The sequence below is a fragment of the Tachysurus vachellii genome, chromosome 3 (genome assembly GCF_030014155.1).
Source record: "Tachysurus vachellii isolate PV-2020 chromosome 3, HZAU_Pvac_v1, whole genome shotgun sequence".
NCBI classification, from domain to species: domain Eukaryota; kingdom Metazoa; phylum Chordata; class Actinopteri; order Siluriformes; family Bagridae; genus Tachysurus; species Tachysurus vachellii.
Window position 1 is genome coordinate 11,321,362 of NC_083462.1, and position 26,350 is coordinate 11,347,711.

Consider the following 26,350-nt stretch of genomic DNA (forward strand, 5'->3'; position numbering starts at 1 on the left):
CCACACTTGTACAGAGAGGCTTGAGCTAAACAGGTCCTTGAAGAATAATTTGAGCAAAATGTCACCAATTTCAGATTTAAACATGATTTCTCTCCTTGCTTTTCTCCTATTATCCAACTGCTCCTCATCAACATTTATTAATTATTATTTATTTATTAATTATTATTTATTTATTTTTTACATTTTAATGTTTAATTTATTATATATATTTTTAAATATGATATATATTTAATAATAATAAATAAATATATTATATATAAGTAAAATAATAATACAAATTACATATATTATATATTATATATATATTTTTTTTTTGGTTGTTTGTTTTGCTTATGTGATAAATGGGGTGTTAGTAGTGAGTGCATGTGTTAGCTTGGGAAACCCCTTCACAAGGTCACATTTAGAGACTGTATTGTATCAAAATTAGAGGATTTTCTGAACTGAAATGTGTAGAACTGAACTTATTTCACAAAAGTCAAAACGATAACATTCTATTTATAGTAATATATAATCATAACATACAGTGGAGTCCAAAAGAACCCAGACAATATGTCCTTTAGGTTTATGAAGGTGTGTTGTATGGTTGTTTTTTTTCCTGTTACATGTTAATGAGCCCGTATGATCCTGGCCACAAGAGGGTGTAAAAGTAAATAAAAGTTGTCATATTTGCTGATATTATATCCAGTTCCCTAAATGTGCTGGCTTTGACTTTCACCTTTATTATTGAGCAGAATGTATTTTTTTTTTTTTCAGACTGGTTCTGAATTTGTTTCTATGTTCTTTTCTCTCTATAAAACTTTTAGATTGTTGAAATACTCATCTTTTATTTTTCTTGATAAATAAATAAAGAAATATTTTATGTTACAGACAAGCAGGAAATTATTTAATAACTGGATATTTTAAATTTCTTTTTAATTCCAGCATGTATTGTTACACTGAATAATTACAATAAGAAATATACATTTACAAGACAGTTTGAGGATAAAAGTCTCATATTAATATTCATCAAAGCCATAAATAATTAAATATTCTCAGTTCAGTCTGATGAGTTATAAACTTTAATAAGTTAAAGTTAATTTAAAAAAAAAAAATCTTAGATATATAAGGAAGCAGAATTACAGATCAGACGGATGTCCAAATATGACATGGAATTCTGCTGGATTGTTTCACCAGAGGTTTATGAACAAGTGAAAAAATGTTTAACTGCTATAAAATATAATTATAAATATATTTCTCTATAAACTATTTTGTCACGTACACGTTTGACACGATCCCGGAACGTTTGTGCTCATTTTTGTGCCACCCGGTTGTAATTGCACGGTTGTCCTGCATCGTTGCACGCGCGTAAGCTAAGCTAAGCTAAGCTACGCTACATAATACGGCAAGTCTAAGGTGTCTCATCTCATATAGCTGTTTTTTAAGCAGATATCGCCAATATGGAGCCTATTTTAGAGCAGCAGCGTCGCTACCATGAGGAGTTGGAGAGATTAATGGATGCCAAAACAAAGGAGATGCTACACAAGAAAACGACGGTATTTATATCATTAGCTAACCGGCTAATGTAGCTAACAGTCCTTACTGTTAGCATGAATGTATAAACAAACAATTAGGCTAACATTTATTAGCAGCAGAAACTGGTATAATTTGGTAAAATATATGATATAATACGTATCTTAAACCGACCGAACCCAGATCTCATCATTAGTACAATATTAGTATCAGATCTCACTCATACTGTTGTAGCTAAATGAACACAAATCCACACTGGAGATCATTATGGAGACTAAATCTCGGGTTGGTCAGCAAACACACGAATGATATAATCAGGTGTTTACAAAGACATTTGGATGTATTGTGTCCCATAGACGTGGCGTACAAGTGGAAGCAGGATGATCAATCTGACGTGGATCGTATTAAATAGTGGCTTCTAGCAGATTTAAGAGTTTTCTTAAACTCTTAAAGTGGTTAAAGTGTCGAGCTTCCAATCAGAAAGCTGTGAGTTCGAATCTCACGTTCACCAAGCTGCCACTGCTGGGCCCCTGAGCAAGGCCCTTAAAACCCTAAATCGCTCAGTTGTGTATATAATAATGGTATGCTCTCTGGATAAGAGCATCTAAAAAATGCTGGAAATGTAAATGTGATATCTTTATTGCAGTTGCGTGACCAGATTAATTCTGATCATCGTACGCGAGCCATGCTGGATGTAAGTCTGTCTGTCTGTCTCTCTCTCTCTCTCTCTGTGTGTGAAAATTATTTACTATTAATGATTGTTAATCTATCTTTAATCCTGTTGTTACACTGATGAGATGTATTGATTTGAGTTTTTCTTTTTTTATATAGAGGTACATGGAAGTGAGTGGAAACCTTAGAGATGGATATGAGGACAAGGATGGGTAAGAATCTATTTTTTTCCCCCTCGCCTTCCGTTTCCAACAAACTATGCCAGTTGACAGATTGGTTCAAGTAAATTGTTTCTTGTTAGCTCTGTATTAACACTACGTTTCTTTTCCCCCCCACACAAATTCTTTATGCCAGTTTGAGAAAGGAAGAGCTGAGCGCTATATCCGGCCCAAACGAGTTTGCTGAATTCTATAACCGTCTAAAACAGATTAAGGAATTCCACAGGAAACATCCAAATGAGGTACAGAACCTTCACTGCCTCCTGCATCTGAGGTGAATCTCAGAGAATTTTGCTCTTACACACATTCTCTTCCACTCAGATCTGTGTGCCCATGTCGGTGGAGTTTGAGGAGCTGATGAAGGCTAGAGACAACCTCAGTGAGGAAGCACAGAGTAAGTCCCAGCTGCCTTTACATGTCTTTATATGCTCTTTGAGATGTTTTGTTTATCTTTTATTATCCTGTCTTTTACAGATCTGGTAGAGTTCACAGATGAGGAAGGGTACGGCCGATATCTAGACCTACACGACTGCTACCTGAAGTACATCAATCTAAAAGGATCAGAGGTATTGCTTAAGTCCATCTACTCCATTTATTTTTATTATTATTATTTTTTTTTTTGGGTTGCCATCATGTCATGCTTTGTTTTCAGAAACTGGAATACGTCTCGTATTTGTCATCCTTCGATCAGCTCTTTGATATCTCCAAAGACAGGAAGAACGCCGAGTATAAAAGGTGAGTCACTGAGTGAGCGAGTAATAGTTAATCTTCTTAGTCTAATGAATAAAGCAAAGTGTGACATGCTGGCTCATGAAAATAACCTGAGGTGTCCCAACAAGTGGTGGAGTTAGTTACCACGTGAACGCTGATTATTTTCCAGTCACTGCACGTTCTAAAACTACATGTCCCTGTGGTTGAAAGGGTATTAATTATTGACACCGGAGACTCCTTCCTTAAGAGTTAAAATAAACCTCCTTAATGAAATCTTCAGCATTTTACTGTCATAAATAACTTTTTTACTACAAAAATGATAACTGTTGGGGACACGGTGGCTTAGTGGTTAGCACGTTCGCCTCACACCTCCAGGGTCGGGGTTCGATTCCCGCCTCCACCTTGTGTGTGTGGAGTTTGCATGTTCTCCCCGTGCCTCGGGGGTTTCCTCCGGGTACTCCGGTTTCCTCCCCCGGCCCAAAGACATGCATGGTAGGTTGATTGGCATCTCTGGAAAATTGTCCCTAGTGTGTGATTGAGTGAGTGAATGAGTGTGTGTGCCCTGCGATGGGTTGGCACTCCGTCCAGGGTGTATCCTGCCTTGATGCCCAATGACGCCTGAGATAGGCACAGGCTCCCCGTGACCCGAGGTAGATCGGATAAGCGGTAGAAGATGAATGAATGAATGAATGAATGATAACTGTTTATAATGATTAATAAAAAATGATTCATATTAATCAGGGAAAATTACTCAACACCTTCTAACCAATCAGATTTGAGGATTTGGCACCGATTGATGATGAATTTGATTGTAGGCTTTGAAGCATATTAGATATTAGAGCAGGAATTTAGTGACGATGTGACGTTCATGCAGGTATTTGGAGATGCTGCTGGATTACCTGCAGGGTTACACAGACCGAGTGAAGCCTCTGCTGGATCAGAACGATCTGTACGGGAAAGTGCTGAAGGATTTTGAGAAGAAGTGGGATAACGGCTTGTTTCCTGGCTGGCCTGTGAGTTTCACTTTAACACCATGTTAAACAGCACAATGGTTTATAGCTGTGAATCTGAACCCTTTCACACACATCATGTAAATGCTGACATTCAGTTTAAGGCTCTTGTTATATTTTGTTTAATTAAATGAATGTAAATAAACGTCTGTAGCTGTACTAACTTTCCTGCATTAAAAAAAAACGAACTAAACGAACTGAAATGTTTTTGAACACCTTAGTTTTTATTTTATTTATTTATTTATTTTGCTATTTAATTATTATTATTATTACTTTTTTACTGTTTTCCTTTTATTGGAATTTTTTTACCTTCTACATTTTGTTCAAACTTTTTTTTTGTTTTCAGCTTTACATGTTTTAGACCTGATTGTTAAATTTAGTTTTTTTTTTTTTTTTTTTTATAATAAGATTTACTGAAACAAAACTTGGGACAATCTGTTTCCTTTTATCCATGTTGACAGGTTCAAAAGTCGTATTATGTAATTTTTATGTTTTATGATCTGCATATAAATGATTTTAGCATGAAAGGATTAGGTGATTGATACATGAAGGAGATACACCTGATGTGTGTGTGTGTGTGTGTGTGTAACAGAAAGAGGCTAGCAGTGCTCTGACTCACGCTGGTGCTCATCTGGACTTGTCTGCTTTCTCTTCCTGGGAGGTAAATGTCACTCACGCTGTCATTTCTGTCACATCCTTTATTTAATTCATTTTATATAGAGCAAAATTTGCAAACACATATAGCAAATGATTTAATGAACCAGCAGCTGGAGATGTCTGGGTTATTTTATTAACAGGACATGTGATTAATTGCAGGAGTTGGCATCACTGGGTTTGGACAGGTTAAAGTCTGCTCTCATGGCTCTGGGTTTAAAGTGCGGGGGGTAAGTGTGTGTGTGTGTGTCTTTTAAATCCAGTGATTTATACAAACTTCGTGTATAACGTGACTTGTCTGTCTTTAGCACACTGGAGGAACGAGCACAGAGACTGTTTAGCACTAAAGGGAAATCTCTGGAGTCACTGGATCCTTCTCTGTTCGCCAAAAACCCTAAAGCCAAGGGACCAAAGAAGTAGGCGATTCATTTGGTTTCCTTTAAATATACCAAAATGTCAGATTGATAAAAGGAACACAACATTCACAACGTTTTTTCCGTTCACAGGGACACAGAACGGAACAAGGAGATCGGCTTCCTGGAGGCTCAGATTTATGAATACGTGGAGATTTTGGGGGTTTGTGCGCTCTAACAATTCTTTTTTTTTCTTCTTCTTTTTTTTTTTTTTTGTTGCTCAGGGTAAAATGGGAACGGTTTGGGGAAATGCTCTGCTGTTACTCACACATAACTCGGACAGAGCACTGTTGGATGTAGTCTAACGTTTTGCTCTCACTGCTTGTTCTTGCAGGAGCAGAGGCAGCTGACACATGAGAATGTCCAGAGGAAGCAGGCGAGGACGGGCGAGGAGCGCGAAGAGGACGACGAAGAGCAGCCTAGTGAGAGCGAGAGTGAAGACGAGGACAACGAGATCATCTACAATCCCAAAAACCTGCCTCTGGGCTGGGACGGCAAGGTGAGTGCAAGGCCCAGCAATAAGGCAGAAGAACTTCTGGAATGTTCTGTCTCAAGACAAGCAAATTTCATATCTAAGAGGCGACTAAAATAATCCTTACGTCCTGTCACCTTTAGGCTAAAGTTATCTTATTGCCTTGAATTGATGCGCTCTTTAATATTATACTACACATGCAAACACTTTATTTTAGTTGCTAGGCAACACAACCACAGGACTGGGCAAACACCCTGGAACGTTTACTCACAATGCTCACCATGCAGGCTGTAATCTGTATCAGGATCCTCTGATTGACCTGAGATGCTTGTGGATGAGCGAGCAAACCTACTAGAGCTTTAAGAAACGTAGAAGTTGCTGTACATTGGTTATAATTCGATACGTGTTAAAGGTGGGGTGCACGATGTTTGAAAGCCAATGTTGACATTTAAAATCACCAAAACAAACACGCCCCTAACCCAAATGGGTGTCACCCCTGTATTGATAGCTCCGCCCCTACATACGTAACCCAGGCAACTATTATGACGGAACCTGCTGGGGCAGCTGACCGAGGTGATATTTTTATCAGTAAATGAACTCAATGAGTAATACAATGGTAATACAAATGCGTTTTTGTAGTACTGTGAGTTGTCCCGTGAAAGGATTAGCTCCGTTTCACGCCCCTTTCTGCTCATTGGCTACACGTTTGTTTTGTTAGTCGGCCCAAATCAGTTTTCTGAAGCATTTTTCCAACATCGTGCACCCCACCTTTAAGTTATGTTGTGGTTTTTATAACACCTGCTCATACAGATTGTCTCTCTTTAGCCCATTCCTTACTGGCTCTACAAGCTTCATGGCCTAAACATCAACTACAACTGTGAAATCTGTGGGAACTACACGTACAGAGGACCTAAAGCCTTCCAGAGACACTTTGCAGTGAGTGTTTTAAATGTCATCTGCTGCTTGATTTGGACAATTTCCATCCCGGTGTTCTAGTTCAGTCTGTTCAGCTTTAGTGTTTTAGTGTAAAGAAACATCATACTTTAGTTTTAGTATAACTGTTATTGATTCTAGTTTAGACCAAGTTTATTCATAAATCTTATACCACCTGCTGACCAATCAGAAGTGAGAACAGTGCCGAGGTACAAGACATAATTAAATACTTTATTTCTGCCTGTTCGGGATTCTTTTTGCTTTTCAATCGTATTGCATTTTATTAGAACCTGTTTGTGTTGATATTGCTTTCATTTAACTGCAAATGAAATGGACTGAAGCTGCTGTTGTATAATGAGACATTACAGTTACAGCACATTTTGTGTTGCAGTAATGTTTTCAAGCCGTTCCTGCTTACTGTGAATGAAAAAGAAATCATTTCTTTCTCTCCCAGGAATGGAGACATGCACATGGAATGCGCTGCTTAGGCATCCCGAACACTGCCCATTTTGCCAACGTCACCCAGATTGAAGACGCCGTGTCTCGTGAGTCCAAATACAGACCATTTCAAACCCTGTAAAATGGATACTAGTGTTGAACATGTCAGCGATGAGGCTTTGTTTAGATCTGTGTGTCCGCCTGTCTGTGTCCGCCGCCTGTCTCTCTCTCTCTTTTTGTGCATGTCTGTGTGTCTCTCTCTCTCTCTCTCTCTCTCTTTTTGTGCATGTCTGTGTGTCTCTCTCTCTTTTTGTGCATGTCTGTCTCTCTCTCTCTTTTTGTGGATGTCTGTGTGTCTCTCTCTCTCTCTCTCTCTCTCTCTCTCTCTCTCTCTCTTTTTGTGCGTGTCTTTGTCTCTGTCTGTGTGTGTGTCTCTCTCTCTTTTTGTGCATGTCTGTGTGTCTCTCTCTCTTTTTGTGCATGTCTGTCTCTCTCTCTCTTTTTGTGGATGTCTGTGTGTCTCTCTCTCTCTCTCTCTCTCTCTCTCTTTTTGTGCATGTCTTTTGTCTCTGTCTGTGTGTGTGTCTCTCTCTCTTTTTGTGCATGTCTGTGTGTCTCTCTCTCTTTTTGTGCATGTCTGTCTCTCTCTCTCTTTTTGTGGATGTCTGTGTGTCTCTCTCTCTCTCTCTCTCTCTCTCTTTTTGTGCGTGTCTTTGTCTCTGTCTGTGTGTGTGTCTCTCTCTCTTTTTGTGCATGTCTGTCTCTCTCTCTCTTTTTGTGGATGTCTGTGTGTCTCTCTCTCCCTCTCTCTTTTTGTGCGTGTCTTTGTCTCTGTCTGTGTGTGTGTCTCTCTCTCTGTCTGTATGTCTGTCTCTCTCTCCTTTTGTGCATCTCTCTCTCTCTCGCTCTCTCTCTCGCTCTCTCTCTCTCTCTCTCTCTCTCTCTCTCTCTCTCTCTCTCTCTCTCTCTCTCTCTCTGGGTATGCGTGTGTCTGTGTGTCTCTCACTGTGGGGAGGAAATCACACTTAGTTAGAAGGCTTTAGACAATGTGACCTAGTGATGTAAATCAGTCAGCTGACATTTAACAGCTCTTCCCAGACCTCCACACATGCAGTTACACTCCATTTGTAAGCAACCAAGACATGACATGCTTGATGAAACTCCAGACCGGACACTTAATAAAGATTCCTGTTTTTCCACCTTGTGTGTTTTATATAGTTTGGTCAAAGCTGAAGTCACAGAAGGCCTTAGAGAGGTGGCAGCCGGACACAGAGGTGAGTTACATCTCATACATCCACTAATCACACAATGGCCGCTTCAGACAAAACCATGAATCCGCCCCTATGTCATTTATATATTCTTCCTTCCTGTTTTCCCCTTTTTAGGAGGAGTATGAAGACTCCAGTGGAAACGTGGTCAACAAGAAGACCTACGAGGATCTGAAGAGACAGGGGCTGCTGTAGATCAGCATTGTAAAGACACCATTTCAGAAGGACCTGCACCTGAAAACATTAAGGATCCCTTATGATCACGTTTTTTTTTTTTCCCCAACTATTTGTATGTATCTTTTGAAAATACATTTGTATGTTTTTATTATTAGAATATTCTCCATTGTGCATTCTGTAAAAATGAGAAAGGTATTCATTTCGTTATTCAATAAATCCAAGAACCTTTAGCCAGCATGTGCAATGTTTTTGTCAATATAGATCTGTCGTCTATCAGAACACATTTGGATTAATCAGAAACTGCGTTCTTGTTCCCGATTGCTAAACATATGACACTCAGGCCATAAAGGCTCCAAACTGTCTCTACTGTTATTCCACTAGGGGGCAACACAGAGCATTAAACTAACTTGTTAGCATGCTAAAGTTTTGATGCTAATTTGATGATGTAATTAAGGGGGGCGGGGCTGGGGGAGTTGACCCAAACATGTGAGGGAGGGAAGGAGGGAGTGAGGGGAAAGAGTGAATGGGGGAAGGAGGCAGGGTTGGAGGAAGTGAGTGTGTGAGGGAAGGAGGGAGGAAGGAAAAGAGTGAGTGAAGGAAGGAGGGAGGAAGTGAGTGAGGGCAAGAGGGAGGGTTGGAGGGAGGGAGGAAGGGAAAGAGTGAGTGAAGGAAGGAGGGAGGAAGTGAGGTGAGGGCAAGAGGGAGGGTTGGAGGGAGTGAGGAAGGGAAAGAGTGAGTGAAGGAAGGAGGGAGGAAGTGAGTGAGGGGAAAGGGAGGGTTGGAGGATGTGAGGGAAGGAGGGAGGAAGTGAGTGTGTGAGTGAGGTAGGAAGTGAGTGTGAGTGAGGGAGGAAGGGAGTGAGTGAGGGTGGGAGTGAGTGAGTGAGTGGGTGAGTGAGTCACCAAAAAGTTTAAGAACCACTAACACAGTTTAATGTGCCAACAGTGAGTGTTGACTTTGGGTTTTAGGAGGCATGAGGAAACTCAGAGGAAACTGGAGAAGACATGAACATCTTTAAACAGAGAGTAACACAAGCTCAGGATTGAAGTGAGGAGCCTCAAATACTAAATGCACTATTAATGATTTATGACTGTGTTAAGTTTCTGACGGAAACTGCCAACTCCCAAGTGTGCGTGGGCGCACACACATACACACACACACACACACACAGCTTGGTTTATAGTCCTGCGTCTTGGTTATGCAATAAAGTGGATGAGCTTTCAGCACTCCTTTGTGCATTGGCTTTGCTGCGCTGAAACTGCTGACAGAAGCTGCAATCTTTCACACGGCCGTGCCAGCTCTGGCAGAATATACTGCAACTCAGCGTGATGAATGACTTCGACATCATGGATAAATTCAATCCTATTTTCACTACATCTAGGAATCGCACTATGACGTTTAAACACGGATATCTTTATGAGTCGTAAATGAACGTTTCGCAATGATCAGATACGGAACATTAAGCTAGGTGTTGATGTGAATTCTTTAATTAGGAACCACTTGAGACACAATCAGGTTACAAGGAAAGATGAGCTCACACTTTTCCAGCCATAAATATTCAGACAGAGGTCGGGGGGAACAATAAACCTTGTTCATCAAACCATGCTGAATACAAAACGGAACAGTTTATAGGATTTGTGCTAAACATAACAACATTTTTAAATCCTTCATCACAATAACCACTGCTCTTTCTCCTTACTAAATTGTTCAGCCCACTTCTTGGTGATCTCCAGGTAAAGATCAGGCTCATGAGGCTTGTAGTCCAAATACAGACGAGTAGCAGTCTTCTTAGGTACGGCTCTCTCGATCTGCGTCCCTTCGTGCCACTCGTTAAAGGAGGTGATGGTGATGATATCCGGTCTCACAGACAGCGCGGCCTGCAACGAGGTCTCGTAATAGCGTCCGCTGACCCGGTTACGCGTGTTGTGGTTGTTCCACGGCCGAACCGCAGTGTCTACATAACCTGGCCCGGCGCTGGGCATGAAAAGCAAGTTGTTTCCATCGCAGAAATCTTTGATGGTCTTCCAGTTCTGATGAGACGAGCCGTAGGAAAAGCCGTTGGATGCAAAATAGGTGTACATGCCGTCGAAGCCACCGGCGAGGATGTCGTTCTTGTGACGTTCCTCCACGACAAGGCCGATGAAGATCCCGTCGTAAGGCGTTCCTCGCAGGCTGTGGGAGCCGCGCTGGGTCAGTAACTCAGCCCAGGATTCAGGTGGGATCAGATATGAGTCATACACATAGAACAAGGGAAGGATTCGACCTGCGCTGGACTCGAATCTGTAGAATGCATGATGATTTCCATACCTGTGAAAAAATGTAGCTTTTTTTAAATATCATTCAAATTCTATTTCTCACATACACGAGCATACACAGTAAGAGATGTAGTGAATTGTGTTACGGCTGTCCGTGTCATAAAATCTGACATAAAAATAATATATATAAGGAATACGGATTAGTGTCTGAACTGAATACCAGTGCTTACACTCCTAGCCAGAGCTAGTGCAAAAAAGTGTCTGCAGTCTTAAAGTGGCATATACACATTTAATGTTCTACATTCTATATAATTATATCTTCTATATATATTATAGAAGGTAATATACATACAGTACAAGGATATTCAGAGACCGAGTCTGATATCTGTACAGCACAGTAAGTGATAAAATATAGTGCAGTGATTGGTACATACACATTTTTCCAATTCAATGAAATCTTTGTTTTTCTCAAATGGTCTAGGGTCAAATCATAAATCAGTGAACCTGCAGATTAAATGACATCTTAGATTTAATATTGCCAAGAAACTCACAGTTAAAAGTATTTAACGTCTTGTTAGCTTTTTAGTTTCCTCCGTAGCACATAATGCTGTAATACTGTAAGATCTGGTACAGAGAGATTTAGCCCTTGCTTCATTTCTCCCTTAAGAAAATGACGTGGCAGTGCTTTAGTCTTTTAGTCTACACTCTGCTCGAACAGATCAGCTTCCAAAACTTCAACTTTCACGATAACACCACCATCGACGCCATCCTGAACTAGCCGGAGCCGAATATCCGGAGTCGGATGATTTATTTTTGAGATGTTTGATTTTCTCCCCTGTGGCATCACTGTGGCAACATAACCTCCATCTTCTCATATAACCAAAATACATCAACCAAATTGTACAATACTTATATTACTTATATTACATATATATATCATAATAAATATTTTAAACGTGTTTAACGTCTATCACGAGGAGTTTTCCTTTAAATGTTGAGCAACTGATAATTATTACCCACGGTCTGTGTTCAGTTTGCTTTTATGGCAGATGGTGTACACAGAGGGGAGTCTAGAGACTGGCTGTAGTATCTGGCATCTAGGAATTCAACCCTTATTATGATGATCTTTTTCAGAAATACCTGGAATTATCATACAGAAGAAAAATTGCTAAAGAAACTAATATTTACTCACTTAATTTTTTTTAAAACTCTCTAATAGCAGAATTTTTTTATCCAAATTTGTCTTTTTTGTCATGCGATTCAGTTTTATTTTTGTAACGCTTTACAACAGACAAAAGACTTAACATGAATATACAAATTCAGAATAAATATTTACATAATAAGTTTAAAATATTTTTTCCTTAACGATCAACCCATGATCTGAATAACATTCCGTCTCATTTTAAAGACAGATGTATGTCTATATATTATGTATTATTATCTTTCGAAAGCCTGGGCCGTGGCTCGGATTTGACTTACTTGTCAATAATGTATCTGATGTTGTCATGCACGCTGAGGTCTGTTCGCTCGCGGTACGGCTGGATGTGAAACGCCACCTGGAAACAGAACACGGTTTCATCCATCATCAAGAAATCCTTACACTGGGGAACATCATGCAAAACAAAATGGCTCCAAGATCCAGATTCAGATTCAGCTCAGGTTTCGACTGCTCTAAAAACGAGCCCTAAACACCGCTGGCTATGTTCCTGGATTGAGGTCAAGCCAGTCGTCCTTGCTAAAATGAATGTTAATCAATGAGATAGATGGAGGCGAGACTCGGAAGCTCAACACAAAAGATATTTGTCATATGACATGATACATCTGATCACAAGTTATAAAATGATATAAAATGACTAGCAGTTATTTAAAGTTTATTTATTGGTGTGTGGCTTTTTTCTTTAAATTCCAGTAGTTATTTCCGGAGACTGGTCAATTATTGATTTGACCTTAAAGAGATTCTTAGAGAGCATGAGCTGCAAGAGCATCATTAGTGTATTATCTAGGGGCACTGATTAATAACTGTACGCCATCACAAAAGCTCTTATACAGAGAGATGTTCCAGAAAACAATCAGTACTATGCTGAGTATTTTAATAAAGCAACACATGCTGACTTTAATAGAATAGAAGCCTTTGTACAAACAGCACAGAGAAATTCATTCTTCACCTTCACCATGATACATGATGGTACCGTGCTCAAGGGCCCAACAGTGGCAGTGCATGGCAGTGCTGGGGCTCCGATCAATACTGGGGCTCCGATAACCACTTGAGCCACCCTTGCCAAGTGGTAACCAATTCAAAGATATTTATCATTCAGAGACGGTGAAACTGATGTGTTATTTATACAGTGGTGTGAAAAAGTGTCCCCTTCCTGATTTTTTATTTTTTTTGCACATATGTCACCCTTTAATGTTTCAGATCATCAAACAAATTGAAATATTAGTCAAAGATAACACAAGTAAACACAACATGCAATTTTTAAATGAAGGTTTTTATTATTAAGCGAAAACAAAATCCAAATCTACATGGTCCAAAATCCAAACCTACATCCAAACCCTGTGTGAAAAAGTGTTTGCCCCCTAAACCTCCACTCATCTTTGGAGGGTTTTCGAGCATGACCTGCCTTTTTAAGGACATGCTACAGCATCTCAATAGGATTCAGGTCAGAACTTTGACTAGGCTACTCCAAAGTCTTCATTTTGTTTTTTCTTCAGCCATTCAGAGGTGGAATTTCTGGTGTGTTTTGGATCATTTTCCTGCTGTAAAACCCAAGTTTGCTTCGGCTTGAGGTCACGAACAGATGGCCACACACTGTCCTTCAGGATTTTTTGGGTTTGGATTTTGTTTTCCTTTAATAATAAAAGCCTTCATTTAAAATCTGCATGTTGTGTTTACTTGTGTTATCTTTGACTAATATTTAAATTTTTGATGATCTGAAACATTAAAGTGTGAGAAACATGCAAAAAAAAATAAAAAATCAGGAAGAGGGCCAACACTTTTTCACACTACTGTCTATCTTGTGGGGGGCTTAGTGGTTAGCACGTTCACATCACACCTCCAGGGTTGGGGGTTCGATTCCGGCCTCCGCCTTGTGTGTGTGGAGTTTCCATGTTCTCCCCGTGCCTCGGGGGTTTCCTCCGGGTGCTCCGGTTTCCTCCCCCGGTCCAAAGACATGCATGGTAGGTTGATTGGCATCTCTGGAAAATTGTCCGTAGTGTGTGATTGTGTGAGTGAATGAGAGTGTGTGTGTGTGTGCCCTGCAATGGGTTGGCACTCCGTCCAGGGTGTATCCTGCCTTGATGCCTGATGACGCCTGAGATAGGCACAGGCTCCCCGTGACCCGAGGTAGTTCAGATAAGTGGTAGAAAATGAATGAATGAATGAATGAATGAATGAATGAATGAATGTATATCTTGTGTGTCAATATTTATACATATTGTGTACCTTGTTATATACCAAACATTTTATTGGTGCTATACAACAAAGTATACCATCACTGCATGGAGGTTCAGAAAAATAGACAAGAGGAGCTTAGAATGTACTTTAATTAGAAATTACATTGGAGCTTTTTTAAACTTGGCCCAATTCCTTGAGTCTGAATCCAGGACTGATTGAGGAAACGTGTCATTGATGCAGATTTACATTACAGACTGATTTTAAAGACGTTCCCTGTTCAGTGTGACCTGATTGTGTAATTCTATATGCCTCTTTGTATAATGTTTACATGACAGGAGATATAGACGTCCCTGTCGATCAAGTCTCAAGTCTATTCTTGCTGTATTTCTTCTCAGCAAAGTTTTTAGACTGATGGGATTATTAATCTGTGACCTAGTGAACCAGTATCGATGTATTCATTGATGGAGTCTATAAAAACACTTCTGTAAGTCACTCAGAAATAAAAGGGTCTGCCAAATGCCGTAAACGTCATTGTAAATGAATAATCATTGGCAAATAAAATTTGGTTATACATTAAAACACTTTAATGATGTGATGCTACTGGGAAAACGATCAATTTCATTTGTTCTGTTCCTCCTTTCTATTTTGGTGGGTGTTTTTTTTTTTTTAACATTTTGTTATTCACTTTGTCGGTGCAGTATTTAAAGTTAATGTAAACTACTTCCCGAGGACCACACAGTCATAAGAAGCCACTGAGACAGGGATGTGAGGAGCAGATTTACCCTGTAATAATGCTCATGTTCTCTAATGTGAGAGATCTCTATATCAGAGACAATCAATCACAAACCAGGATTCTTTTCCCTATGGTGAAGGTGGGACACCCACTGATTTTCCACTGTGTCACTGCTGTAATGTCCTTGCAAACCGTTACCATGGCAATAATATTTTTTCTTCAACGTCCTTGCTATTGCGTGTGGCTGTAAATGATGAAATATGGTTTAGTCTTTCTTGAAGGTCCAGGAAGGTCACAACAAGAGATATAAAATTACCAAAATGCAAAGCACCATTCACTGGACCTTTGTGGTCAAAGTCTCAGTCTCTCTCTCTCTCTCTCTCTCTCTCTCTTTCAGTCTCACTCACATGCTCTCTCTCTTTCAGTCTTTTCATCTAACTAACTGCTTCTTTCTGGATGGGTGTTAAGGCAGAAAACTCATTCATTTGATGGTACACAACAGACAGACAGACAGACAGACAGACAGAGAGACAGACAGACATACAGTTAGACAGCAGACAGACAGACATGCACTTTAAAGCATTTTGCTTTGACACACATTCGCCAAATGAAAGGTTTCGGTTCTCCCTGTGTGCCTGTTGAATCATCTTTCTGCTTAGCTCAGGGATAAGCTCTTTCATCACTGTGCTTTCAACACACTTTCATATAACTGTATCATCTTTACAATGCCTATTCCCAGCACACTTCAGTTTACAATCCATTCTAATTCAATGGTCATGGTGCACTTTAAGACATTTGATATTTGTTATTAATAAACTGTCTTGGAATGAGATTGTTTTAATAGTTCAAGTTTTAAATAAAGAATCATACATTCTCATTTAGGATGATCAAACTACACATCATTTGATAACTGATTTATGTACTTTTGTTTAAAGAACACTGTTGCAGTATTTAGGTTTTGTATATTATACTGACTGTGAATGAAATGGGAAACCATGTAACCTATGCAATACAATAACATCCATCCATTTTCTGTACCTGAAGTCTATCCCAGGGGACTCGAGGGAAAAGAGGCAGGTTGGAGCGACACCCTGGATAGGGTGTCAACCCATCGCAGGGAAAAATCTCACACACAATCACACACTCATTCACACATTATGGGGAATTTAGAGATGGCAGTTATTTTACAGTGCATGTCTTTGGACTGGGAAAAGGAAACTGGAGCTGGAACTGTGGTAGCTCAATGGTTAAGGAGTTTGAATCCCAGGGCCACAAATCTGCCACTCCTGGGACAATGAGCAAGGACCTTAACCCTCAATTGCTCAGCTGTATAAATGAGATGTAAGTCTCTCTGTATAAGGACATCTGACAAGTGCCGTAAACGTAAATGGAGTACCCAGGGGAAACCCCTGAAGCACTGGAAGAACATGAAACCTTGGCACACAGTAAAGGCAGAGGCAGGAATTAAACCCTTAAACCTGGAGTTGTTTGGGAAATGTGCTGACCACTAAGCTTGTGGGCCACTTACAATAATATTTTGCCTCCTAATGTGAGGAAAAATATATGGTTGAAATATGGCTGAAATATTTCCTCTTTCTTTATTATATCTTCTGTCTTAAGTGATTTGGTTTGTTCTGACCATTCCCCCCCTCATTTATTGTCAGCCTAATTAATTATTAGTTCCCAAATAATTCGCAGATTATACAAGTCCCAAACCTAGAAACACACTGTCTAGTAAGCAATAATGTGGTCATCATAAATACTACAAACTCTTACCATGAATTTAAACTAACAATAACATCATATGCGTGCAAGAGTATACATGAACATGCATTAATATTGAAAGGGCTGCTACTGTATTTTTAAAATGCCCTATTAAAAAGGTACAAATAATAAAAGAAGTGTTGTCGCTCACCAGTTACCTTGAGACTGTGCCTATGGGCAGCGTCCATTACGGAAGGCACCAGATCCTCGGTAGGTTCTCCGTGTTCGTCAGCCACACCAGGAGGGTACCAAGAGAGAACGACTACACCTAGCAAAATGAAGATGAATAATTTTCTCATGGTCTGAGCTGCTTATTGAAATTCCACACGAATTTATGATGTCATAATTATGTAATAACTTCTTGCGTTTGACATTAAAGTAAAACCTCTGCATATAGACTTTCCCAGCCCTGCTTTTACACCCCATACAGTGTTTGGTGATTGCTAGCTCATTTGTGTATTGCACATTTAATGCCAAAGTCACCATAACCTTTAATAAATTATAAACCATGTAAAATCACTGGTGAAATTCATTTATTCTTCTTGAGTAATAGCTGTATACTAATCTCAAGCTTATCCTAGGAATACTGGATGTCAGGTGGGAATACACTGTGGACAAAAAGACAGTAGAGGAAATTTTGTCCCAATCTACCAAACTACCACCTTGCTATTGGGAGGAAAGTAGAAAACTCAGAAGAAACACAAATGGGGAGAACCTACAGAGAAACTCCAGACAAAGAGTAAACTGAGCTCAGGATCAAACTAGGGACCCTGTAGCTGTGAGGTGGCACCACCAAGCCATCCATCATTGATTGGAAAAAAAAAATACAGAATTTTACAAAAACATGAGACCTGCATACCTGCAGCAGCCGCTTCAATTTGTGCCATGTGTGACTCCAGTACATTGGGATCCCTCGAGCTGTAGGGTCCGAGCTCAGGGTAGAAACTGGAAGCAATGTCCTCCGGTGGATTGTGCCTTCCTTTGGGGTGACTTGAAGCTATTTTTGGATCCCAGTGAGGAACGAGGACATGGTCCCAATGGATGTAACCGTGGTCCGCAGGCGGTGCGCCGTACCACAAATAATAGAAGATGTGAACGTCGTAGAAAATGCTGTGCTCATGGCCAGCTTTGGATAAGACGACCTTAGTGTCGCTTACGTCCACATGGTTGGGTGCTGGTCGCTGGTCCAGCAGTTTCCCACCCACAAAGGGTGCGAGCTCCATCCCTGGTGCAAGATCTGAGAATCCATCAGTGGGCTTGAGGGTCCGTAAACCCATCATGGTGCCGAAGATGAAAAGAGCGAAGAGGAAAAAGGCCACGCAGAACTTCCTGCGCAAGCGAGACATTGCTGCTGTCTACGGTGCTGAAAGACTCAGGCTTTTGATAATAACAACAACAACAACAACAACAACAACAATAATAATAATAGCACTGTTGATACAAAACTTGGTCTCACTTGCTTAAAAAAACTGTAAACAGGGTACGAATTGTTTCGTACCCTATGTAGATAAAGGGTCTGGATCCATGTACATGTTTGCTGCGTAAATGCGCTTCATGCAATCTATGGGGGAAAAGTGCAACCGATATATATTTTTTTAATATCTAATTTTAGTTAAATCCATCTCATTTCAAAATGCCAGCTCGGCTTTATCCACCTCCATAAGACGAAAGGCAGGTTTTTCCTCAATCCCGGCGGACTGTTTTTTATTTCCATTCCACGACTGATGCTTCTTTTGATGTTCCATCTTTTCTTCTTCATCCATTAAAGGCTGCTACAAATATTTATTCTTGCATCTCTTTCTTCCCGAGTCCTGGTCTTTAATCTGTTTTGATGTCAAATATATGGAATCGATCAACTCCATAAAGACTTCCGGTCCACTGGTCGATGAAGAGGATAGCAGGATTTTCTGCATTTTTAAGATTCCCAAATGACGGCTTTTTTACTATGTAAGTGCCCTTTTATAGGGTACTAAATAAAGGATGCTCCGCTCCACGTAGTGCACTTTGTGTCTAATAGGAGGCATTTGGGATCCCACCATATTCTTGTCGCTGAAAAGCTTTGCAGCATCATTGCTCTCTGATTGGATGATTCTGCTCTCAAAGGGGCGGGGATTGGGAAAATTTTATTTGTAGTGTAAATAAACTACAAACTATCAAATTGTAGTTTCTTGTTATTCTTTAACGTGGACGATTGACAACATTGATATCAACATTTTTTTACCCATCACCTCACTGAACATGGCATGTAAGAATATTAAGACAAACTCTGAAGCTTAATGCTTGTTTAATCTTCTCTTGATCAGCAAAGTGTTAAGGATGAAAAACTGACGACTATTTAGACAAATAGAAATGACACACCATGAAAAACACGTATTGGAAAAAATACTTACTTCATAATTGTTTTTTTAACTATTAAAACAATTGGATTGTTTCATGGGATAGCAGGGGTGTGTAATAATCTCTCATTAGACATTTGTATTTAATATAATAAAATTTTCTGATCCTGGTCTGCAACATAATATCAAATATGCACTGATTGGATATTAGTTTTGGTGCAAAATTGATAAGCAGGTCATATGACACTGATTATAAACCATGTCCTCCACACTGAGCTTCAATCAGCTACAAAACCCTCAATACAATACAAAATACCCCATTTTTAGGAGTCAAACGTGAAAAAAAAATCCAACCATGTGAAGATTTTGCTATCAAAAATTAGCAACACAAATACTTTGAACGGTGGTGTTAAAGGAATATTCAGTCATGTGAACAGCTTTGGGCACTGATGAATTGCTGAGTCAGCAGATATAGCACCAGATTTAATTTATGATTTGTGATATTTGTGAAGATTTTGGACCTCCACTGAGATGAGGCTGACTCTGAGAATCCTGAGGCATCTAGAGATCTACCAGCTGTAGTTAGAATCTGCGATAATAAAGAGGAGATGTGAACTCCATGTGGTCTTTTGCATCAATACATTTGTCAGACTGTATATTTATAATCACACCCTCCAGTGTCACCCATATGAGGATGGGTTTCCCATTGTGTCTGGTTCCTCTCAAGGTTTCTTCCTTTACCATCTAAGGGAGTTTTTCCTAACCACAGTCACCTCAGACTTGCTCATTGGGGATAAATACAAAAACATTTAAATATATCTAATATAATATGAATTTTGTATTATATAAATTTTTATATTATTCTTCATAATAACCTTTTGTTCTATGTTTATGTTCTGTAAAGTTGCTTTGAGACAATGTCAATTGTAAAAAGCGCCATACAAATACATTTGAATTGAATTGAACATTTTGAATATGCACGTCTGAGCTCTTTCTCCCCAGAACAATTAACTAAATATTCAAGTCATTAGATAAATCTAGCCATGTTTAAGCCTAGTCATTATAATGGCACACTGAATTTCAATTTGCACCTCTTGCTTAACTCAGTGGATAAAAAGAAATGACTGAAAAGGAAATGCTACGATGCCAAATAAATCTATATAAAATAAAATAAACAATATAAATAAATAAAAAATAAAGGTGTTAAAGTTGTTATGATGTGTGTTTGTACTGCCACCAGGGGGCAGTAAGATTAAGGAAAGAAGAAGTCCTTTACTACATGTTAGAAAATATAGTATTTAATCTGGATCAATCATTATAATTTAATAATAAATAAAGTGGAAATATTTAAAGAATCTTAAAAAGAACACTATTCTAAAAATTATTATTCCTGATGTTCTTCTGATACTGGGATCAAAGTATGATTGTTATTACAAGCTTCTATCAAATCATCATTGTGTAAACATTGTATACACTGTGATTAAGTGATAAGCTGGGTTAATGTTATAAAGAGGGATGGAAATATTTAGATAACTATAATATCAATATTAGAGAATCATTAAAGCCAGACCTCCAGATGAGCTTTGTAGTCTCAAGTAAAAAAAAAAAGATCCTTATGCTAGTTCACCAGGTCAGTGACTAAGAATAGCATCAAGCTAAAATCATACTTAGTTGTATCCTGTCTCACTTGTGATAATGAGGTAAGTGAAAATTCTGTGCACCACCTGGGTGCAAATAAGGAGAAGAGTAATGACTCATTGTACGTTGAGCCTTGTACCTTTAATTATTGACATGTTATTGTATTTCTTTCTTCTTGGAAGAGCTTAGATCCCATTACATACTGAACATATATCATAGATATTGGACTGTCCGGGTGTAAAGGACTACTACTGGTTGTTCAGGTGAAGCTGAAATGATGGAGATAGAGCTCTCCAAGGTGCTGAACATGTGTATTATTGTTGATCTTTCTTCTGTTCTGGATTTTGTTTGTCTTTCTTTATTCTTCTTTCTGTCCCTTGTCACATTATGGAACAATATAGGATCAGGTTTATTGCCCAAGTAAGAACTGCTTACGAGGGATTTGACTCAGCAGTTGCTTACACCATAACAAGCAAGAATTAAATGACACAAAAGAAAAGTTAAATAAAGTAACAAATAAATAAATTGTGAGTAGAACAGAATAAGTATCAAGAGCAGAAAGTGTAACTGATTTTATATAAAAACTCATATAGATATGATATGTCTTTAGTCAGTTGGGTCATAAATCTTGTGGTGTTAAAGTGTGAGCCTTGATGGACAGAAAACTGAAGTCAGATTATGACTGAGCTTAATCATTTCACACCAGCATTTAAATTATTGATTATGTACTGATTCCATGGGGACTTTGAGAGAGCACTGAGCTGACATCTTTCCTTTTGGGATGCTTGCCTGATGTTCAGTCTGTTGTCAATGTTGTTTACACACAAACACATGCTAAATACACACACACACACACACACACAAACACACACACAGACACAAATTTATACATAAATGCATAATATGTTGCACAGAATACAATGAGTGTGTGTGTGTGTGTGTGTGTGTGTGTGTGTGTGTGTGTGTGTGTGTGTGTGAGAGAGAGAGAGAGAGAGAGAGAGAGAGAGAGAGAGAGAGAGAGAGAGAGAGAGAGAGAGAGAGAGAGAGAAGGTATGTAAGATATGTATTTATATAAAAGTGTGCACATAAAGTGTTCACACAAGAATAGAAACAATGATATTTTGTGTCTTCACAGTGACACAAAGACATGTATATAAATATATATACATATATAATGTGTGTGTGTGTGTATACACACTTCCACGTGCCGGATCATTGTCCTCAGGCACCTCTGACTGACTCAGGTCACATCAAGACCTCCTTCCTGGTTGCCACTGGGGCAAGAGCAATTCGTCTCCATGGAGATCTCCATAGTGATTCTACAATTGACTCATTTAAATAAAGCCTACCAAATGCAACCAGCTGCCTGGTGTAGTCACTGCATGCAGTATAGAAATGAAACTGAAATTTACTGCTGGAATAGAATACTGAACTTCACCTTCAGCAGTGGTGAAGGCTGTAACTCTTCATTCATTGTTTTTTTTTCTGCTTTGTTTCAGTGCATTTTAATAGCTTACTGTCTTAACCTGCATGAACCTGACGATACAATATCTTAAAATTAAACTGACATTAATTATTTACTTATAGCCACATGAGGGACTTGTAACCCAATCAGCTATTATTACCGCAACCAGCAATATTACAAGTAGTCTAGATGTAAAAAAAAAAAAAAAATTCACATAATTTATATAGTATGTTTCTGCATATACTCTTATATTTATATCATAGCTATTGGATGACATACAAGAATTTACAGTCTGGTAATTTTGGAGTTAGAGAGAGAGAGAAAAATAGACTTTTATATCTATCTTCAGTTGGATCAGGATCAGATGCTCTGAGATCAGTCGAGAACCAAACATTACCTCTGATTAAATATGACAATTCAATGTGAGAGGCGAAAGAAGGCTAAACCTTCTGATGTCTTGACTTTGGTGCCCATATATCAAAGCTTCCAACCTTCAGCATCTTGGGCTATATCATTTAAGTGTAGATGAAAGAGGCTACCAAATCAATACATGAAATATAATGTACAAAGCACTCTATGGTCATGCTAGCTAGCTAATAATATAGCTTTCTACTCAAATTTGTAATCATTTCAGGTGATTACAATTTTATCAATTCATAAAACATATTCTAGACACGCTTTTATTGTGAATACTTGTGACATCTGCTTTAAAAAAAAACACTCATGTACATTTACTCTTATGCACACCAGACAAGCACCAGATGCAGTGAGATCACATGCATTTCCTGTTCTTGAAATTCTTGTGAACAAAATATAATTGAGCATGTTTTCATTTAACTCCATATACCATATATCACTGATTCTTCACCTATTACACTGGATTATGACCTTTCCTCCATTATCCTGGAATATACTATGCTATGCTAATTCCTCTCCACTTTCTTCTCTTTTTCTACCCATCCCAAGGCATCTACAGATGTACCAGCTCCAGTTGTGTTCCTTATCATGAAGATTCAAAGAGAAGATGCTAACTACATGTCTTTGAGGACAACAACCTCCTAATCAATACACAACTGATGGACTGCATCTGACTGTAGAACACATTATTCATAATAACACTCTCCGGTGTTTATAAGTTTATGATCACACCCTCCAGTGTCACCCAATGATGATGAGGTTAACTTTTGTGTCTGGTTCCTCTCAAGGTTTCTTCCTCTTCCATCTAAGGGAGTTTTTCCTCACCACAGTCACCGCAGTTACCTTAGACTTGTACACTGGTGATAAATACAAACACATTTAAATATAAGTCAAATATTAATCTTTAAATTTTGTATGATATTACTTATTCATTCATTTTCTACCGCTTATCCGAACTACCTCGGGTCACGGGGAGCCTGTGCCTATCTCAGGCGTCATCAGGCATCAAGGCAGGATACACCCTGGACGGAGTGCCAGCCCATCGCAGGGCACACACATACACTCTCATTCACTCACACAATCACACACTAGGGACAATTTTCCAGAGATGCCAATCAATCTACCATGCATGTCTTTGGACCAGGGGAGGAAACCGGAGTACCCGGAGGAAACCCCCGAGGCACGGGGAGAACATGCAAACTCCACACACACAAGGTGGAGGCGGGAATCGAACCCTGACCCTGGAGGTGTGAGGCAAACGTGCTAACCACTAAGCCACCGTGCCCCCCTGTATGATATTAATCTTTTTTATAATATTAAACTTTTTGTATTATGTTTCTTATGTTCTGTAAAGCTGTCCATTGTCCATTTTTAAAAGCGCAATACAAATAAAACCGAATCAAATCGAATTGAATATACATCTAATGCCATCCTACATTTTTTTTTTTTTTTTTACATATTTACTTATATCTCACTTTATTCATTCTGAAGAGATAAGTAAACATATTTAGACGTTTCTTTTCCATCTAATGTATCCTTTTATCCCCAGCTTCTTCCGAGCATCTCTATAATACTGACTCCTGCTTTCCGTTCAACTGCCGTCTCTGTGTCTCATGAGTCATACCGATTGTCCAACTGTCTTCTATTTCCTCCTCATGTAAAGCCCTTTATTAATTAGAAAGGGGTTTATGACTAATAGCTTACACAACACACAAGTTTGTAACTCTCCACTACAACAGGTGCTCAGATAAAAGACTCTGCAACCTGATTCCTTTTAAAGTAGAGAGTTTTGGGATGATGATTAATAACAAGCGGGAAGTAGGTTTAAATGATTCATTAGACAGTAGACCAATGCACATCTTAGGAGCCTGATAAAGTCAACCACAACGGCAGTGTGACTCATTGCTGTGCATGAATTCACACTAAAGTATAAAATGCATCCGAAAGTCATTGCTAGGCTCATACTTCAATATCCTGACTGTCTGGATTACTGAGAGGCTGAAATGAAAGTGGAACGTGTAGCAAAGTCAGGGTAAGTTGCTTGATGTGCTGTCTGTTGTTTGGTCCCAGAGCTGATATATGTACTTTGATGTGTTTATTAGATCACGACCTAACCTAAATACTAATATTTGTAAGATTTGTATGGTTTGTGTCCATAATTAACTTAATTAATTTGTCCATAATTTAATTAACTTGTCCATAATTAATATTCTGAATGTACTGAATTTCAGTGACTTTGACTTTCAACTTTCAGTGAAGTTATAAACTACATTGATTGATTATCTCATTATGGTGTAAGTTCTGTAAAGTTTAACATTCAGTTCTTGAAGTTAATATTTTAGAGCCAGGAAAATTGGGCAAGATTAAATATCTGAGTGACTTTGACAAGAGCTTAATTGCAATAACTGGCCTGGAGCATCTCCAAAACAGAGATGCCAAAACCTGCCACCTGAAATGGTTTGAGGAACATGACAAAAAGTTTCTCCAATTTCTCCAGATCTCCGTCTAATCAAGCACCTTTGGGATGTGCTGAACAAATAAGTCTGATCTATGGTGGTCCCATTTCACAACTTATAGGAATTAACAAATCACTTTGGTGCTCTAAAGTCCATGCCTTGGTGAGTAAGCATTTTGCTGGCACAATGGGGAACTCTATAATATTAACCAGGTTGTTTTAATGTTATGGCTGATTGGAGTAGATATGAATATACAGTAGATTAAGTTTAGATCATGACTACGTAGATGTTGTTCTTGTATTGCACAAGACACTTCAAGTATACGTTGATGTACTTTAGAAAAAGGAAAGAAAATATTACTTTTAGACACTTTTGCACAAGAAATTGGCTCAGAAACACTGATCAGATGATGCATCTGATAGCTTTATGCTTGAAAAGAGATGGAAAACAGGTAGTAGGTTACACACAATATATAATGTACATATAAACAAAATAATTTATCATAAATAAATTGTTTGGTGTTTAGTATTGGTAGTATTTCCTTCTCTCTTTACTACTTTAATAATTTCTACCATCATGGTCTTCAGGATGGTGTCTGGGAATCCACAGGGGTCTGAGAAATACTATTTTTTGTTACACAACACACCTCTTTTAAAGTTGAAGTTATGTTTATCGGTGACTTCATATTTGTTTCATTGTCATGACCGGTTAATTGAATCTAATGGGCTTTAATCCAAACTTTCATAAATCAAAAACAAAGTCTATAAAAATGTATGAATTTGTAATATATTTGTAATTTTAGCTAGATTCCAGGAGAATAAATTCTACAAAATTGTATTCTATTAAAATAATCCACGGATTCCCTCAGTGCAGATTAATCTCATAAACAATTTTTAATGTGTAGCATATTGTCCATTTATTTGTGTGAAATTACTAAAGCTATAGATCTTTCAAAACTATCCACTTAGAGAGAAGACTTAGGTCTTTGCTTATGGTACAGTATTTATATGTAGGCTAATTGTTTTTGAGGCTAATTGTTTTCTAGAGCCCAGCTAATTCCAAAATCATATAAATCATTAAATTGATTCTCTATGTGTTTTTAGAACAACAACTTGTTGACCCAAAACAAAAGAATAATAAATAAAATGCCTGTTTTTTTTATTTGTTAGTAGTTACAAGGCTAAATTCACAAAATAAAACTAAACAAAAGGCTAAATAAAACAGTAAATCTCCTAAAGATTCTCCTAGTTATCTCCTAAATATTTTGTTTTGTATTTTGTTATAGATTTTTATTTTATAAAAAATTATAAATTTATAAACTCTGTTACTGTGTCAGCACAAAAGTGTTTTGATATTTAACAACATTATTTTTCAAAAAATGTCAGAGAATAAGCAATATATTGCATAAAAGCTCACT

At 38.4% G+C, this 26,350-nt stretch overlaps 2 protein-coding genes and 1 long non-coding RNA gene across 3 annotated transcripts; 2 read left to right on the forward strand and 1 right to left on the reverse strand.

The window, feature by feature from the left end:
• Nucleotides 1–1,287: 1,287 nt before the first annotated feature.
• Nucleotides 1,288–8,705, forward strand: sf3a3 (splicing factor 3a, subunit 3). The gene is made up of 17 exons (XM_060865721.1): nucleotides 1,288–1,532; nucleotides 2,156–2,203; nucleotides 2,341–2,393; nucleotides 2,536–2,641; nucleotides 2,721–2,793; nucleotides 2,874–2,965; nucleotides 3,052–3,134; nucleotides 3,985–4,123; nucleotides 4,713–4,781; nucleotides 4,937–5,004; nucleotides 5,083–5,190; nucleotides 5,281–5,350; nucleotides 5,522–5,686; nucleotides 6,485–6,595; nucleotides 7,047–7,137; nucleotides 8,249–8,304; nucleotides 8,416–8,705. The coding sequence occupies exons 1-17, from the start codon at nucleotides 1,437–1,439 to the stop codon at nucleotides 8,491–8,493; spliced, it is 1,506 nt and encodes a 501-aa protein (XP_060721704.1). The 5' UTR covers nucleotides 1,288–1,436; the 3' UTR covers nucleotides 8,494–8,705.
• Nucleotides 8,706–10,051: 1,346 nt separating this feature from the next.
• maneal (mannosidase endo-alpha like) lies at nucleotides 10,052–18,507 on the reverse strand. Its single transcript, XM_060864871.1, has 4 exons — nucleotides 17,481–18,507; nucleotides 16,780–16,889; nucleotides 12,210–12,286; nucleotides 10,052–10,782 (listed from the first exon to the last, which is right to left on the reverse strand). The coding sequence occupies exons 1-4, from the start codon at nucleotides 17,965–17,967 to the stop codon at nucleotides 10,146–10,148; spliced, it is 1,311 nt and encodes a 436-aa protein (XP_060720854.1). The 5' UTR covers nucleotides 17,968–18,507; the 3' UTR covers nucleotides 10,052–10,145.
• A 2,047-nt stretch (nucleotides 18,508–20,554) lies between these two features.
• On the forward strand, nucleotides 20,555–23,048 carry LOC132842457 (uncharacterized). The gene is made up of 3 exons (XR_009648028.1): nucleotides 20,555–20,657; nucleotides 20,778–20,893; nucleotides 23,027–23,048. It is a non-coding gene; the product is annotated as an uncharacterized LOC132842457 (long non-coding RNA).
• Nucleotides 23,049–26,350: the final 3,302 nt, after the last annotated feature.